This window comes from Meleagris gallopavo, chromosome 1 (assembly GCF_905368555.1).
Source record: "Meleagris gallopavo chromosome 1, MGAL_WU_HG_1.1, whole genome shotgun sequence".
Lineage (NCBI taxonomy): Eukaryota > Metazoa > Chordata > Aves > Galliformes > Phasianidae > Meleagris > Meleagris gallopavo.
Genome location: NC_139404.1, coordinates 141494539 through 141512723, shown reverse-complemented (window position 1 = coordinate 141512723; position 18185 = coordinate 141494539). Strand labels below are relative to the sequence as shown.

The 18185-nt window shown below is 43.9% G+C and overlaps 1 protein-coding gene across 1 annotated transcript in view; it reads left to right on the top strand.

Moving 5' to 3' along the window:
• PCCA (propionyl-CoA carboxylase subunit alpha) overlaps positions 1 to 18185 on the top strand; it is a 268103-nt gene that overhangs the window by 243458 nt on the left and 6460 nt on the right. Inside the window, exon 22 of the mRNA XM_085215566.1 lies at positions 12146 to 12286. Coding sequence (XP_085071692.1) covers positions 12146 to 12286 — 141 coding nt within the window. The remainder of the gene's footprint in view (positions 1 to 12145; positions 12287 to 18185) is intronic.

Here is an 18185-nt window from a genome sequence, read left to right as displayed (position 1 = left end):
GCTCTGAAGGACGTGGTTGGTGGGCGTGGTGGGAATGGTTGATGGTTGGACTGGGTGACCTTGGTGGTCTTTACCAACCTCAATGATTCTATGATTCTTAATATATTTAGCACATCAAAAAACATTATTGTGAAGGATAGGACTGATAAATATTTATTCAGAGCTTTTTGTCTGTAATTTGAATTTAAAGAAATATTTCCAGGTTTCTGTCTTCACTATTTTCATCATGATTGTCTGAAGCAGTTTCACATCATTCTTTAAGTGTTGTGTGGAAAATCAAGAGTCAGGAGCGGGGATGAAAATATTGAGACCAATGTACGCTATGCTGAGTTCCTTATCCGCAGAACCTGAGTCTGAGAAAAATAAAAGAATAAAAGAAATAAATACTGAGTCATTTTAACCAACAATTGCAAAATATTGCCCCAAGGACAGAGGTTAACTCAATTGAGAAATAATGACCAAGGCTCACGCTTTAATAACTTTTAGGGGCCTAAGGGTAATTCAGCCCTTGAGAAAACTCCGTAATGTGATGTGAAATGCTTGGCAGAAGGAGCGGCAGTTTAGAGGCGGGCTCAGCGGGTTGTAAGAACCAAAAGGTCTCTTGTGCAAAGACATTTACATTTGTAACTTTTTCTTATTCCCTCCAAATATATGTTGTTCGAAGTAGAATCGAAAAAGCACTCAGAAATTTGCAGTGTGAAGTACACTAAAGTTCATTTCAAGTTTGTGTCCAATAATACAGAAAGTTGTGTGGAAGTACTCCCTAGAAGTGAATCGCTGGAAAGAGAAAGGTGGAGATTTCCAAAAGCATGAAAAGAGATTTCAGAGGATAAAATGCTGCATCTTCATCTTTTTAGTCTTAAAACTGCTTCACCCGAAGCTCCCTAATGCTTTTAGCAAGACTTGTTAAGTGGAGTGTTCTTGTCTGATTTCTGTTTGGGTGATTTGAGGATCTTTTCCAACCTGAGTAATTTTAGGATTCTGTGATTGCATTCTGCTGTCCTGTCAACTGTAATTGGATATGGTGACATTCCTCACTTCATCCTCACTCCCAAATCTACTGCATAATGTTGTTGTTTACTGACAAATAACTCCCAGGATTCGTTTCTTACCCAGTCCTTTTGCATGAATGCTTCTTATGGCAATGTTGTAAATTGCTGAATGAATATTTGGCAATTATTAACTTTGTATTTGTGCTAGTGAAACATTTATAAACCTGTTAATTCATTTGTTTATTTTAAAAATAGCTGCTCCACGCTTAAGGAGTGTAATAAACTACACAAATACTTGAAGCTGAAAATACGATGCTGGCTTTTGAGAATTTTCTTTGTTCAATTTTAGTATCCATTTGATCTCATATTTTTCCTCTCCTCTCCTCTCCTCTCCTCTCCTCTCCTCTCCTCTCCTCTCCTCTCCTCTCCTCTCCTCTCCTCTCCTCTCCTCTCCTCTCCTCTCCTCTCCTCTCCTCTCCTCTCCTCTCCTCTCCTCTCCTCTCCATTGATACACAATCTCAGTTTAGTGAAGACTGTAGAAGTAGTCCCTGGAGCAGAAGTTGTCCCTGCTTTCCTGATTTTGGTGTCACACCTGGGCTTAGGGGAGGAAATGGATATATTGTGTGGTCCTGAGGAGGTGCAGTAGCTCTGTTCTGTGGTGTTTTGATCTAGAAAGGAGGTTAGTGTGTAAGTACCTGTAGTGTTCAGTGGCAGATTATCAGGGGTTTGCATTGCCATTTTAGATGTAGGTGCTTTAGGTACGTAAGTCTTTTGTTGGATCTAGCTCTAAGATATTAACAATGATTGTCATATAAGGCCTGAATTGTAAAGGCACTAGTATATAACATAAAAAGAATGTTTTAATTCCTGTGCTCATCATCAGAAATGGGATGACATTTCCGAACTACTGAGCTAAGACAATATAAATCCTAACGCCATCCAATGATTCCTGGAAACGCAATGAAAGAAAGCAGGTAGGATGCTGTAGGGGCATCATCACTGAGGCTTTCATGGTCATTAGTAAGCAGAATAATTCGGAAACATTAAAAATCATTTTATTACATATTATAAACATGGACAGGTTAGGATTTTCATAATCAGCCTTCTTAATTATTTATTTTGCCTCAAAAATATAAAATAAGCGTCCTAAAAAGAAAAAGTAGAGCATATTTTGTCTGCAATATTTAGAAGTTTGTCAGCAGCGCCATTCTACAGAAGGTGGCAAGGATGAAGGTTTTATTTTTCAATCACATTTGAAATGTGTGCATATGAGCAGATATGTCCACATTCATAGGCTGTGTAGCAACTCAGTGCTGACTGAGCTGAAGGTTCTCAGTGAAGTATCTTAGGTGAGACTATGAAGTCACTAGAACTGTTTACAAAAACAAGTTTAGGACAAAAGCACATCCAGAGTTTAAAGTCTGTCTGTCTCCAACATGAGCAGTAATGCTACTAAGAGTCCTAAATCAGTCACTGGGCTGTTTAACTGCAGTAATGTGAATGCAGTTTGTCTGGCAGGAAGAGGTGCAGATGAGATTAGCACACAGCTTATGTAAAGCTGCAGCATCTTTGATGGGTTGAGTTCTCATAAACATAGTAATTTCTTTCTCACAGCTTCCCTTCACAGCTGGCAAAAGACTCCTGTTTCGAATTCAGACTTTGCAAAAGCCTGAAAATGCATCTGGGCTTGCCGAAGTTCTAGGGATTTCATTTCTTAGTTTACCTAAATCCATACTTCAGTCCAGAGGGCTTTGTAAACTGTACCAAATTGCTATAAAAAAACCTTAGCTTCCTGCACATATTTTTCTTTAGTTGTAGATGTCGTTGTGCTACCTGCTGTACAAAACAAAACAGAAAGATGCTGTGGCTTACCAAGTAGTGTTTGGAAGCACTCCAAGGCAAATGAACAGACCAAGCTCTAACCAGGACTTGCCCAACCACTAGAAAACTTTGTAAACTGTGAAAGAATGCAGTTTACTCTGTAATTTCTCCCTATAAAGTGTACAGACTAAAACCATCTTCACAGCCTGTGCAACGTGAGAATTATCTACGTGTTCTTTACCATCGATACTCTGGCAGTGAAGGAGTCAGCAGTCTGCTTTTTCTTCCACTTAAGCAAATGCCAAGAGCGGAGCTAAGCTTGAAGAGATGAGGAATCAAACATATTATTCCATGGCATCTGGGAATTAATCAGCACTTGTTTGACATTTGACCAATCTTACTCTTATTATATTGTTTCTTTTTCTGGAAAGGGACATGTTGTACCCTGAGTCAGAAGTACTTCCTCACTGAACTTACTGAATAACTTCTGAATTTATACAGAATCATAGAACCATTAAGGTTGAAAAAGACCACTAAGATCATCTAATCCAGCCATCAGTCCATCCCCACCATGCTCACTAACCGTTCCCTCAATGCTACATTGACACACTTGAACACCTCCAGATACGGTGACTCCACCACCTCCCTGGGCAGCCTATGGCAGTGCCCAACCGCTCTATTTCTCCTAATATCCAACCTGAAATTTGACAAATAGTAAACATCCTGCAGGTGTTGCATTGCTATTTAATTTTATTATGGTATTGAGCATCCTTACTGTTTTTTTCCCTTTCTCTGAGTTACTTTAGTCACTGAGGCCTCTGGTTAAACCAAGCCTTAAACACACCAGGCATAGTTAAACAGAGCTCTCCAGGTTACCTTTGTGAGCCTTGTGCAGTTCATTGACAATGGAGTTTATTGTTGTAAAATTGATTTACTCTAATTAATCAAGCAATATACAGGCAACTTTGTAGTTGCCTGTGGCCACTGCAGTTCATTGCAAACATCATTAGCTGGACGTCTTTGTAGCTCTCCTCCTTGAACAGCAAACTCCAGGTCGGGGGTGAGAAATGGGGGTGGGAATTGTGTGGATAGTTTGGGGAAAAAAAAAAGTCCCGTTTTGTAACCAACTGCTGCTCTCAACTTCTCAGTGAGAACTGAATGGTACTTGGCTGTGGCTATTTTTCTTGGTTACAGAATAAACGGGCCTATTTAAAATACTTGCAAAAATCAAATTAAGAGTTGTTAATTAACGTGCATTAAAATCTACTGCTCTGTCTAATGTCATGTTTAACCACAGTCTGTACACAGTTGATCGGAAACATTTTTTCCTACTCCAGAGCATATTGCATATTTAGCGGGTTTGAATGTGTAACCCCCAAGCAGCTAATGATATAACTAAACCATTTGCACAGAGTTGTAAGTGTTGTGTCAGGAGCCTGTTTCCAGCCCAACAGCAGATCAGCCAGGGTAGCGGTGTGTGTCGTGCGTATGCTCCACACATGGTGCTCAAGGCAGTTCTCACTGGGTTTTTCATTAAATAGCAGATATAAAGTGAACGTTTTAAGTATGAGTTGACCGTATTTGAAGCATAAGAGTGATGAAAGTGATGCATTATGTCACTGTAACATATTGACATTATCAATTATGTGTTATTAAACAGCTTAGCTAGCTGAATGATTTACCTTGCGTTTAACTGCCTTTTTCAATTAAAGGTAGCAAATGCTGTAGAACTGGGGCACAGCCATAGGAACCATATATTTTCTCCTGTTAACACCAGCGCTGCTGACATGCAAGTGATGGGAGTGTTGGCATTTTGCTGCAGGCTCTAATGGGCTAGTTTAAATGGTCTAAAAAAAAAAGTGATTAATGATTAGGAACAGGACTGTTACACAGCTTCACAGCTCTTTTCCTCAGCACGTTTCCATTTATGTCAACTAGCCACACACTTGGGAGGTGTTATTTCAAAGTAGTCAACACAGCTCTTTCCTTCTTTCTTTCTTTCTTTCTTTCTTTCTTTCTTTCTTTCTTTCTTTCTTTCTTTCTTTCTTTCTTTCTTTCTTTCTTTCTTTCTTTCTTTCTTTCTTTCTTTCTTTCTTTCTTTCTTTCTTTCTTTCTTTCTTTCTTTCTTTCTTTCTTTCTTTCTTTCTTTCTTTCTTTCTTTTCTTTCTTTCTTTCTTTCTTTCTTTCTTTCTTTCTTTCTTTCTTTCTTTTTTCTGCTGCCATTTGTTTCTATTTCAGAGGTCCCTTTGGTTGGCCAAATATATCTAATGTTTCCATAAAGTTGTAAGCTTCTGTGATACAGGAGGATAATCCGCAGGCTTTATGTCTGGTGACCAAAATCTGAACCGCCGAACTCTAAGCATCATTTCAGAACAGTGAATGCTGTCTTTAACGTTGCTCTGTTTGCTCCTGTTTGGTTTATTGTGTTGGAAATCATTTAAGGGTTCCCCTCAAATTAATTGAAGCACTTTATCAACCAGTAAATGATTCTCTTCTGCTGTTCACTGGATTTTGCAGGAAACAGTAATTTGTACATTAGTGCTGCTTTGTTTGTAGCTGGTAACTGTCCACCCGCAAGCCCTCCCTTATATATACATGGATACACATACATATACATCAGTTACGTGCATTTCTTTGGGAACCAAGGTCAATAAACACTACAGCAACACTTTGAACTCCACTGCTACCCCCCCAGCAACAACTGGCTGCCCAAATAAATTATAAAATAAGGTCAGAAAATTCAATAAGTCGGTCTCTTTAATTAAACTTAGGATGGTGAGATATCTGGGATGTTCAATGTAATGTCTTTGCTCTTCTAAGCTAAGGCAATATCAAACACTGAAGAACAGTAGAGACTGAAAAGTCAAGGCGAAGATACCTTTTATTTTTGAGAAGTTTATTTCACTGTGCTAAGATCTTAGAGCTCATTGCTAAAAGCCACCATTCACCCTAAACTACCATGTTGTGGAGGGTCATGGATTTTCTTGGAACAGAATGTCAGATAGCATTTTAGTTACTATCATTTTGTCTTGGCTTTTTATTAGCGATCAAAATAGGAAGCAGTAGTGATCAATAAGTCTGAAGTTCAATGAAGTTTTCTGAACAAGGAGCTTAAGAAAAAGGTTTATATAGTAATCTTGGGGGCAGATGGGAAGCGTGAGCTGGCTGGTAGTGAGGTGATGTTGCAGAATGCCATAGAATATAGTGGTGTTGGATGTAGTGACATGTCTGCCAAACAGTTTTGCCATGTCTGTAGAGGAAGGAGCATGGCTCACTGGTGGAGCGTGTTGCTGAATTGGCTTGTCCTCCTTGAGTGGGATGCTCAGGATGGCACTGAAGCTCTTCTTCCTTATGTAATGCCATTCTTGGCCATCAAGGTAACCAAGGTAGGCATGCTGTATGCCTGCTGTGCTTCTTTGCCCCCAAGGCTCCCGGTGGCCTTGACTCAATTGATAGTCTTCAACCTGAGCTGACAGGAGGAAGGGTCCTAGAGGTGCTGTGGTGCAATCCGTCCCATCTGGCTGGAGCAGGAAGCTGCAACCCATGTGTGTGGTAGCGAGTGTGCACAGAAGCGTTGGTCAGCATAGCATCACTGTTTCAGATGACAGCGGAAAATGTAGTTATGAATGGCTACAACACTTCTTTTTTTTTTTGTGATGACAAACAGCCACAAGCCCGTCTACGCCATTTGTTGATGACTGGACTAGATGATCTTAGTGGCCTTTTCCAACCTTAATGATTCTTTGAGTCCATGATTTTGTCCCGTACTTCCGCAAGTCGTGTTGCAGGCAGGGTTACTTGTTGCTGCTGAGGAGTTCTCCCCTGTTGCTTGCGAAGGGGATTTTCCAGCGATTTGCTTGTCGCGGACATAATGCAGTTTTCTGCGTGCCCCGGACCCCTCCCTAAGTGTCTCTCTTTAGGCCCCGATGTCAGCGCTCTCATTTTCCCTGCCCACCAGCGCGGCCCTTTCCCCGCGGTCCGCAGAAGCACCGCTCGTGGGCAGCTTTCAAAGGAGCCCACCTCCATATGGTTTTCCCCGATAATCCTTTATCCGCCATCTTCAGCTCTCATTCCGTCGCTTTCTTGCCTGTGGCTACGTTTCTATCTCTGCATCAATTAGCACAGTGATTTATACAACAAGCAAGCAGTTTAGAGGTAATGGTACACAATTAACATCTCATTCCACCATAAAGGGTATGCTAAATACCCCCGTCACCGCTTTCTCTGCCTGGAATTGAAATAAGTGTTTGTCCTAATTCATACGCTATCTGATGTGAAGTGGGCCCGCTTTGTGCGGCGCTGCACCATTAATCTAATTACAGATAGCTGCAAATGAAGCGCTGTCTGAGAGCGCGGGGCCCGCGGAACGCAGCGCCTTTGTCGGGCAGCGGCGCTCCGTGAAGCGAGATGGAGCCGAGCGCGGCCCGGTGGGGCCGGGCGGCACCGCCGCCTGTTGCATCGCCGCTAATTGCCGCGGCGTGGTAAACAGCCGGCCGGGGGGATAGAGCTGTACTGCGGCTGTCAGGCGGCTCGTCGGGAGAATCCGCCGTGTGCTGTTGAAGTAAATGATGCATTCTGATTGACAGCCGCCTTGAGACTGCGCTGATGGAGTTGTCAAAGCCGTGTGCGGGCGAGCTGCTCCCGGCCGGCCTTTCTCCTTCCCTTCTTTCCTTCCTTCGTTCTTTCCTTTTTCCTTTCTTCCTTCCTTCCTTCTTTCTTCCCTTCTGGCCCTGGAGCGTGTTCAAAGAAGGGCGATGAAGCTGATGAGGGGTTTGGAGCACAGGCCTTGTGAGGAGCGGCTGAAGGAGCTGGGAATGTTCAGTGTGGAGAAGAGGAGGCTCAGGGGAGACCTCATTGCTTTCTATAATTACCTGAAGGGAGGTTGTAGTGAGCTGGGGGTCGGCCTCTTCTCTCGTGTAACTGGTGATAGAAGGAATGGCTTCAAGCCAGGGGAGATTTAGGCTGGACGTTAGGAAATTCTACTTCTCTGAAAGAGTGGTCAGGCACTGGAATGGGCTGCCCAGTGAGGTGGTGGAGTCGCCGACCCTGGAGGTGTTCAAGGAACGTTTGGATGTTATGTTGAGGGGCATGGTTCAGTGAGATCTATTGGTGATTGGTGGATGGTTGGACTGGATGATCTTGAGGGTCTTTTCCAACCTTGGTGATTCTGTGATTCTTCTTTCATTCTTCCCTTCTTTCCTTCTTCCTTCCTTCCATTTCTTCATTTGGTACCATTATCCCACGCAGATGCTGGCATCAGCTCTCACCACCACCCTGCTGATATCAGCTATAGAATGTGCAGTCAGCAGAAAACCCCTGCGATCTGCAGAATGCCCCGTGGATGGATCCTTTCTGAGCAGGAAATCCTAGCATCCGAAATAAGGTGGTGCCCAGCACCCTGTGCGGTATGGCATAAATACACCACTCTCCTGTTCAAATCATGGAATCAGAGAATGTCCCACGTGGGAAGGAGCCCATAAGGATCATCAAGTCCAACTCGTAATGCCCTGGTGGAAATGTAAGCCAGGCTGTAGCTGATTCCTATGTTAAAATGCAGAACAATTAATAAAAAAAAGGCAGTGTGCTCATTGTATTCAGCTCTGGAGCACTGCTTCTTATTATCTTCATGAATGAATACTGCATGGCATATTCCTCATGGGTCTGCAGTGGTCAAACTCAAGGTGACAACAGTTAAGTGACTTGAGATAGGAGACCGATTAGGAATGATAAATGGAAATTGTGTGGCCACAGTTAATAAATGTCATTGGTTCCAAAAATGACACTGTAAGATTACTGAAAATAATTAAGATGCGCAGCAGTTTCTGTGCTGAAATGTGAGCTGCATAGGATTTTCACCCCTCTGACCACAAGAATGACAGACATTTGGAAAACATGCTTGAGCATTAGGGAAAGCACACTGAAAATCCACATCTGGTCGGCAGTCCAAACAATGTCGTAATAACACATGGCCACTGATACATTAGATTGCTCTATAAAATCTCCAATGGAGTTTGAACATTTACAGCTTCTGGGGACATGAGTTTCAGGTGTATGGGGAAGATCATATTTAATAAACTAACGTGAGTTGTAACAGAGAGCAGTGTGGAGCATTTCACTGAAGGCATGCAATGTGCTGTTATAACCAGCAAGGGGACTGCATCTGTACAAGGAACAGAACTCATTTTTAAGTAAAAATGAGGTTCAGGTGCGCCCTGGCCACCTCTTCAATGGCAGCTGCTCTGCTTCTCACCTACTGATGTGGGAGATCAGTATGGCACGTATAACAGCAGCATTAATCACGCAATGGAGACAAATGGGGATGTTCTCAATGGCGGTGGCATTGCTGTGGCTTCCCCAAGGCACCGTGGTCTCCCACAGCCACAGCAGCCCCCGGGGAGGTGAGAGATGCCCTGAGAGGTGGGGAACAGCCTCACAAAAGGCCGCTGTGCGGTGGCTGCTGGGGCCGCCGGCAGCAGGAGTACATCAAAGGCAGTCCTGGAGAAGGAACCTTTCTTTGCTGCTTTGCCTTTTTATATTAAGAAAGGTCATTTGTGAACGGAGTGTGCCAAAAAGGGCCCTTCCCCGAGAAGTTTACTGTTGTTATTTTTTACTTTCTGATTACAGTAACTTGCTTATCCCCCAAACAGACCGAAGAACAATAAACAAATACAAAAAGAAAAAGAACAGCTCATCAATAACAAAGAGCTGCGTTTTAAAGCTTTGAGTGCCCGAGCTCTCACATCTCCCTCCAAGCAAAGCAGGAGCCCTGCAGAGAAAGGAATCCAAGAGATACGAAAATTATAAAGATAGTGAAAACAATGTTTGGTTGGGAGGTTTCAACTTGCTGCGTAGAGCTGGGCTTTGCAGTGCAGCACACCGAGGGGCGCAGCCTTCCCCCTGCTGCTGTGGGCTGTGAGTGCAGGGGGGGGTCGGCGCAAAATGCCATGGTCCAGCTGAAGGCAGAAGGTTCAGCTCTCCCTTGGAGCTCACATTTCGAAATCGGGCAGCCCAGAAGCGGTAATGTCTCTCTCTGTTAGTGGCTGAAAAACGGAATGGCATCTACACATAACCCTTTGGTACCGTATTGGAATTGTCTCCTGCGTGAGGCAGCGACGCAGCCCATGAATTTGACTTACTTATTTCTGTTTTCTTCCTTTTTTTTTGTTGTATTTTCAAACTCCGAGTACAAAGAAGACACCAACCACGGATACTGAAACTGTGCAATTTGGTGCAATTATATCCCCCCCCATAGATTTAATGAAGGACTTTTAAGTACAATTTATCTTTGATAAATAGTCCCTCTGCACAGAATGTTTATTAGATTGACAGCAGAATACGCTCAGCAAGCTTTTTTTCCGTGCCACTTATGACTCAGACGAATTTTAATAGGAGTAAAAAGCTTTTATTTGCACGGCAATTTCACTTAAGGATCGTATCCTTCAGAAGCTGGCAGACACTTGTGTGTCGTGATTGCAAAACAGACACTCAGGAGTGAAGAAACACGCATAAGATGTTATTATTTGACTTGTCACGCCGCTGCAATTCTATTTGCAACTTCTGTCATCAGATCTCCTTTGGGCAGCCTCCCTTCTCACACAGCATCCGTGCGGACGTGCACACGCGTGCACACACATGGCACACGCACTGTGCTTTTAGGGAAGGAAACCACAGGGCGCCCACCGAGCATCGTTACGCGTGCGGGGAGAGCAGAGCGTGGTTTGCTTCTGGAAACACGAGTTCCACAGACCTCAGCAGCACGGCGATGTGCCTGCGGGAGGCTGTGGGTTGAAGCAGCTTTCTGCATACAAAATGGTGTTGCCCCTTACGGTGTCCTAGCCATGGTAACCGGGGCGTGGGTTTGGGAAGGGGTCCTGGCATCTTCCCTGCTGCAGGAAATATCCTTGTAGCATCCATTGCATTACCCAGGGCGGTTTGTTTGACCGCCTTTTTGCTTTCCATCAGAAATAGAAGCCTTTCTCACCGAGCAGCCGCCCCGTTCTCTGCACATCGTCTGTGTGCCCCAACGCCGTTTGGGGGATGATGGTCCCCTACGACCCTGTTTTGATTGGGCTTTGGAAGCTGCTTTTTAGGGATGTCACTGCCGAACTGATCTCCTTCTGCTGGCATTTCCAAACGTGCAGTTCTGCTTCCGTAGGCAGAGGCCCCTTTACCTTCTCCATAAGGGAATCGGATTTTGTCTGTCGGCGCAAAAATGAGAAGTAAAGACGTTTTATTGCTAATAAAACAATAGCTAATTGTTTCGGAAGAAAACATACTGTTCGAAGCGAGGTGTTGAACTTTACATCAGCAAAATGCGCATTTGAATTGTAAATGCGCCTCACCCGACGCTGCTGATTAAAACCTTTGTTTAAATTAGGGAGAAGCGCGGTGCCGGCTTCGCTCGGCGAGGCACGGCGTAGCGCAGAGACCTGCTGCCATCTGCCGATCTCCGCGTTCATCTGCACGGGCTCCGCGATGTGCCCGAGGAACTGCATGCGGGGAATTGCCCGAGGCATTCGAGTTTTTAAGAGCTGAAAGCCTGGAGCTCGACGAGTGCACACACACGGGTGTTTTCCGAACTGTTTTGTTTGGAGGGTGCTCTTGGGCACTTGGGGCTCAGTGCTATTTTCCATTTTTGTAATAAACATGATAGAGGAAACACTCTTCTGTGTCTTAAGGCGAGTAACGACTGCCAAATGATTTTTATTATGGATAAAATAGATTCAGTGCCACCAAAGTATTCCATCCCTCTACTTGTGCATGGAAACTGGAAGGGAAATTGGTTATTACGTTCCAATCCGAAAAGCTAAACAAGTTATTCACTGCAAAGCTTAGGTACATGATCAGAAGAAAAGCTTAAAAAGTAAAAGCAGTACTTAAGATATTCATCACGTTTATTTAAAAATCAACACTAAAAACCTGTCTGTCTGTCCCTAAGGGTCAGTTTCTAATTGGACGCAGTGTTGGAAATGAATGCCACAGTGCTCCTTATCCACCAACGTTACCGTGCAGTGGGCACAAGGATGTTTGTGTTTGGTACATTGGTGTCTTCCCTCTGCACTCCCACTTTGGAAAATGAACCCAACATTTCTTTACTGCATTTGAGTATTTCCTTTCCTGTGCTCTTTGCTGCTGTTTGGGGTCACGTATTTCTCTTTATACATCCTGAAAATGAAACCAAATAAGGATTTCAAGCAGCGATTTTTGGGCACTCCAGCAAAGACTAGATAACAGATGTATTCTCCAGAAACATGCTGCCAAGGAGTGTGGCTCGTTCACTGGAATCCACGGAGGTACAAGGTGCTAAACCCTTTACTCTTTCTGTCCTTTAGTACAAATTGCAAGTACTGACGAAGGCTGCAGCAGAGCTGAGCAAGTACATGCCAGAGAAAGCAGCAGAGGACACCTCCAGCATCCTGCGGTCGCCCATGCCTGGAGCAGTGGTGGCTGTTTCTGTCAAGCCCGGGGACATGGTAAGAGATGGGATCTATGTGTCTGCGTTTTTGCTATATATTCTGCACAAGTTTCTCCGTGGTGCAGCTGAAACTGCAGGTCACAGGGGTTCTAACCTCACCTGTGGAGTAAAGCTGAAAGCTTTCCTTTGTTTTTTATTGAAATGATAAAAGGAGGAACTGTTCAGGTTTAAAAGGGATATTTTTGGCTGGCTACAGGTCCACAGCTGCAGTACAACCTATAGATTGGTTTTGTGCCTTGATAAGGGGAAAAACATATCTGTGCGTGTAAATACGTGTGTTTATATGTGCTGTTAGTGGCAGAAGAAAATATTACTAAACACAAAGGATACAGCATAAGTGTTTTTTTTGGGTTTTGGTAGCATTTCATGAGTCGTGGCTTTTCTGAACTGAGAATTCTTGCTTTCCTATGGGAATTCCCTTGTCCTGCACAAGGGATGAAGTTGACATACTGAAGGGTAGCAGAACAGACTGCTGCTGTCCTGGGGATTCCCAGTGCTCCCTACCTGGCCCTGAGCTGCAAACAAGTGGAAATGCAGTGTTTCAAAAATGCATGTAACTACTTCCTCATACTTAGTTTTATATTGCATTCGTTGTATCAAATATCATTTCTAGATCTGAATGGATCTCCTGTTACCATGAAAAGCAATAGAGGAAATATTATCAAGAGAGAAATTCCTTCAGTCTGCACCTTTTAAACCAGCAATATTCAATTAGAGCTGATGGACAGGGAGCAGCAGCAACCAGTTCTTTGTGGGGAGTGGAGGGGAACGTTTGGAAGGGAAGAGTCTGGAGCCTTTTTATAGGCTGATATTTATGCCTTGTTTTGAGGAGGAATAAATTCTGCCACGTGTTGCAGCTTTCTCTTGAACAATGTTCTATGTTGTTTTGAAGGAATGGGACCAGTGGGGAAGAAGGCCAGAGCCAAAGGGATGTTAACTAACTGAGTCTGCCTCCACAGACCCACAAGCATCAGAGCACGAGTTGCTGAATAACATGTGGGGATGTTTTCCTGTTCTCTCCTCCTGCAGCTTCTTGCTGGAGGCACTGAGTGGTGGAGCATAGGAGCAGCGTAATCTGTGTTCTGCTGACCTGAGCTCCTTGGTGTTTTCATTGCAAAAACACATTTTGTCTTATCAAAAAGGGTTTCGCTTACATTTTTCCTTTTCAGGACTCGTGTCAAAACGTTAAAAAAAAAAGGAAAAAAAAGAAAAAAAAAAAAAAAGAAAGGGAGCAAGGGAGATGAGAGTGGCATGGTTCTGTGCAGTAAGCAGCGTGCTCAGAGCACACCTCGGCTCTGCACGGCTGTCCAGTGGGCAGCGCCAGGTGGCCTCGCTCTCCTCACACCAGCTCTGCCATAGGGAAGGAGCAGCTGATGAGGGATGTCTGTGGATGGATGGCTCTCACTCAGTGCATGTGGCTCTGCTACAGGGCAGCACACCCAGCCAGGTAAAGCAGGAGGTGTTTGGGAGCCCCTCTCTATGCACCCTTAACCAGGGGAAAGGTGACGCCGCTCTCTGCGTTCATTTTCCTTGCTTGATGCATAATTTTCCTTCAAGTACAGTGCTCTCGTTTGGCTGCTGCAGGTGAAGAATACTCGGGACTGGTGGAGGATTATGTGAGCACCCTCCCTCCAGCTGCTGTGATAGGCAGTTTTCAATTCATTTCTGCCAAAAGATAGTGCATATGCAAGGAATTTATTTTCTTTTGTCTGTAAGATGATCTGTAGATCTTAGGAGCACAGTGGGGAAGGGCTTGTTGTCATTCAGAGAGAAGCAGAACTTGCCATGCTGCCAATTTTTCAGCTTTTTTCGTTACTTTCTACTTTCTTTCTTTTTCTTCGTGCGATCGGAGGGCTGTAATTAGTTGTCACTCAGTTATTCCTGGAAGCACAATGCAGCCACACAGAAGCATAAAGCACACCACCAACAAAACAATCCGAAATCTGGCTGGGCAAAAAGAAGGTTAACATTATTTAGGGCAAAAGACTTAAACTGAGCTTACATCCTTCATGATGGCACAGCTAGGTTATGTAGGAAATATCAGTTTGAAGGGGTGTTTGTGTGTTTATTGTTTCAGCAGATCGCTCTGAGCACCGCTCTGACCCACACGCAGCCACAGAGCGAGCCTTGAGCTGTCCCAGCAGCCTTGTGGTCCTTACTCTATTTTGACCCATCACTATAGGCTTTGCTTTTCTTAGTTTTGTGTTTACTTTTAGCTGTGTGTCTTCGTTGGTCGCTTTCCTGTCATAATTAAATCGGGTGGAACAGGTGGCATTGCTAAGCCCAGCACTGGTCAATAGGCCAACACAGCGCTGAGAGCCTCATTCACATTAATGGCTTTTTCCCCCCCCCCCTCCAAATGTAAAAGGAAAGCACCTCTGGACAAACGCTCCGCCGTGACTTAATCTCCACACCTCTACAACCAAAAAAAGAGAGGTTAATTATTTTGGCCTAAATGTCTAGATTTCCTCTCTTCTTACCAGTAAGAACTCTGTCTTTTGGAAGCAGAGTGGTGATAACTTGAGGGCTGCGTTTTGAGCTGCGTAACGCCCTGAACATTCTCCCCACATTAAAAGCAGCCGAGGAAGGTGCTTTCAACTGCATTCAACCCTTCTCCTGATTTATCAGTTGTTATTCTTCAGACAAATAGTGAAAAATGCCTTCTCCACAATTTTCTATTTCCCAAGCCCAGGAAAGTAGTAGGTTCTTGCTGTGGGAGGAGATCCATTTCTCTTGACCTCTGCTGCTGGAAAGCAAAGTAATGCCAAACGCTTCCTAATTTCTGAACTTGGGGAAGAAAAGGTTGAGCTGCATAGAGTTGTCATGAGCCAGGTGTGCACTGCTTTAAGGATTGTTTGTCCTTCCGTTGTCCAGGTTTAAATAAAATGCCTCTTTCTTATCTCATCCCCTAATCCAAGTGGTAGGAATTTGTAAAGATAGATAACAACCAGGGAAAAGTGTAAAAATGGATGTAAGTAATGGTTTTACATTTTATATACATAAATGTGTCCAAAGGTGGTCAGTAAGTGATGTCATTTTTATAATGATGTTAGTTAATAAGTGATTTGTGTGTGTGTGTTTGTTGGGAAAAATACACTCTATTGGTAACCAGGAGATGAAAGCATTTTCATAGGAAATTTCAAGAAGGAAAGCATTCAAGTGTTTCCCCACTCCTGTAACTCAAGACTTCGAGTAATTTTGCTGTGGTTGCATTAAAAGTTGCTAATAGCATTAACGTGATTTTTATATTTGACAAAAAGGTTTTTTTCTTCTGTATCTTTGTGCAGTTACGCAGCCTAAGATTTGTGTTTGAGTAATTAAAAACGAATTGCTGTCCCTATGCAGAAGTACAAGTAGTCAATGTTGCTTGAGTTTCTTCATAGAATCACAGAAGCCTTAGAGTTGGAAGGGACCCTTGAACGCCCTCTAGTCCAACTCCCCTGCAATGAACAGGGACACCACAGTTAGATCAGACTTCCTGGGGTAAAGTGCTAACTTTTTTGGAAAAGAAATCATAGGCTTTTGTTTCAGGGGGTTTTAATGCTCTGCGTTGCCTTTTGGAACGCCAAGCAACTCTTCAGCCATGGCTGAGATGTGATGTTGGGAGCACGGCGTTGTTGGGACTAAGCAGCACGAGCTTCTCCCCAGAGGCGTGCTGCCCCGTATCGCTTCTCCCGGCGCCTGGGGGTCGCAGAGGCAGCGGGGACGTGTGTTTGGGATAAGTGGGAGTGCAATGGCCGGTGCTGGTTGCTGTCAGGGGGCCGGCACTGACCTCGGGTTAATCAGGGGTCACAACATTTGGGAAGTGGTATCTGCAAATTCGCTCTTGAAAGGAGAGCTTGGGAAAAAAAAAAAAAAAAAAAAAAAAAAAAAAAGGTTGATAACGATTTGTCAAGTGTATTAATTGCTGCTAATTATTTTTGCGACTCTGTAGCTCCTGTTTTCAAAGTTAATTTGGAATGAAGGGAAGGCCCGCACTAATTATTTTACATGGTGATGGGCAACGTCGAGGAATTTCAATTGCTGCTCAGCCAGTTCCCCTCAATTTGTTTTCTTGTTAGATGCTCAATGCCAACAAGTCAGAGAAAAAGAATGGAACAGAAGGGGAATGATACCAGCGTGGGCTGAACTTAGACAACAAATAAACAACCCCCCGATTTTAGTAAGGGTTTTACACAGCAAATGCATACCTAGTTGCTGTGCAGTGGTTTGGCATGGGTGTAAATGAGTTTTCGTGATTATTTTGCAGAAGCCTGCAAGCCAGGGGTGCTGGATTTCCTGTGGCACAGTCTGGCATTGTCCCTTCTCACTCAGAGGACTCAGCGTAATGGAAATCATAGGGGCTGTTTACCGGTGACTCCCCAAAGCTTGGAAAGAAGATACCCATAAAATCCAATTCTCCCTTTGCTTTTAAGCAAACGGAAGATCCTTTCTGCTTAGAGCCGTCACTGGTTTTTTTTTGTTTTTTGTTTTTTTTCCCTTTGGATATGAGAGCCTTAAAATGTTATGCATCGGCAGAGCACCTGCGTTCTAAATGTAATGGTCTTCAAAACGTAATTGAGGGATTTTCACTTTTGCAGGCAAATCAGCAGGGCTGATATCGATCCGCCTTTTTAGGGAGCCGCAGTGCACCAGAAGGTGATACTGTAGAGGGCCCCGTAAACCCTCGGAGCCTTCTGTCTAATTTGGCAGAAAAACACAGAATGTCGGACAACAAAAGAACGATCCGATTCCATAAGAAATCTTCATCCCTCCCACCTCCTTTTCAGAAGACGGGGGGGGAAAAAAAAAAAAGGAAAAAAAAAAAAAGCAGACTTAATTTTTTCAGCTGCACACACAATGATTTGGTGCTCACTCTTGCATTGAAACAGTTGCTGTCAGAACAGGCAGGAAACAGTTTTCTTTTAATTGCTGAAATCATTCGGAAGTGCTTCATGCACGGCTTCTATACAGCAGATGCTGTGCGTTAATTGGCCTGTGTAGGGCTGACCCAGGGATCCTTGCAGCGGGCCCAATTTTAGGCAGAGGGTTTAAATAGCTTATTTTTGATTTTGTGTAACCTGGCGGACGTTAGGAGCGCACCCGCTCGCACGTGGGGTATTTCACGGTCTGCAGTTTCTAATGTCATGTGGGTTTTGAAACCCGTGTTTCCCTGGTAATGTACGAGCAGCAGGTAAGCTCTAAATACATCCATCAGGAGCTAATTTTTTACCCAGATACTCCAATGACTGATGAACCTGTCTTTTGTATGAACGTTCAGCACAGGAGAAAGCCATATGCCCCTGGCACTGGTTCCTATGCATTCTTTACAGATTGTAGCGAGGAGATGAAGGAAAAACCAAACCCTTCCATTTACACATCTCTCATTTATTTAGCAGTTAGCACTTTCTAAAATAGCTCTTTTTTTTGCCAGTGAAGGGAGATTTGGGTCTCTTAAAGCAATCTGATTCCCACCACTCGCTTTCTTTATCAGGAATATTCCCGCACACCCTTAATAGGGAACCTTGTTTTGCTACTCCCCGTCTGTTCAAAACAGACCTCAGCCCATTAGAAGGTCCTCCCTTGTGTGGGAAGACCACAGCTGTTACTGTAAATCTCATCCAGTAACTGTATCACCCCCATTTTGTGGCTCTGAAGGATGAAATTGAGAAATGGAATACTGTGCAGTCATCCTTTACGTCTCCAATTTTAGGCCTTTGCACATCATTTTCATGCTTTTATTCCAAATCAAACGACATTAGTGAGCAACACCACCCCGTGCTAAATGCCTGGTGTCTGGGGCAGCCTCGGTGAGCTTTGTTTTTGGAGACGTTAGGATTTGGGGGGCCCTCGGGCTTTTGTTGGTGGGGGATTTTGTATTCTATTATTTTTAATCCCTCTTTCCCCTCCTGCCCCTT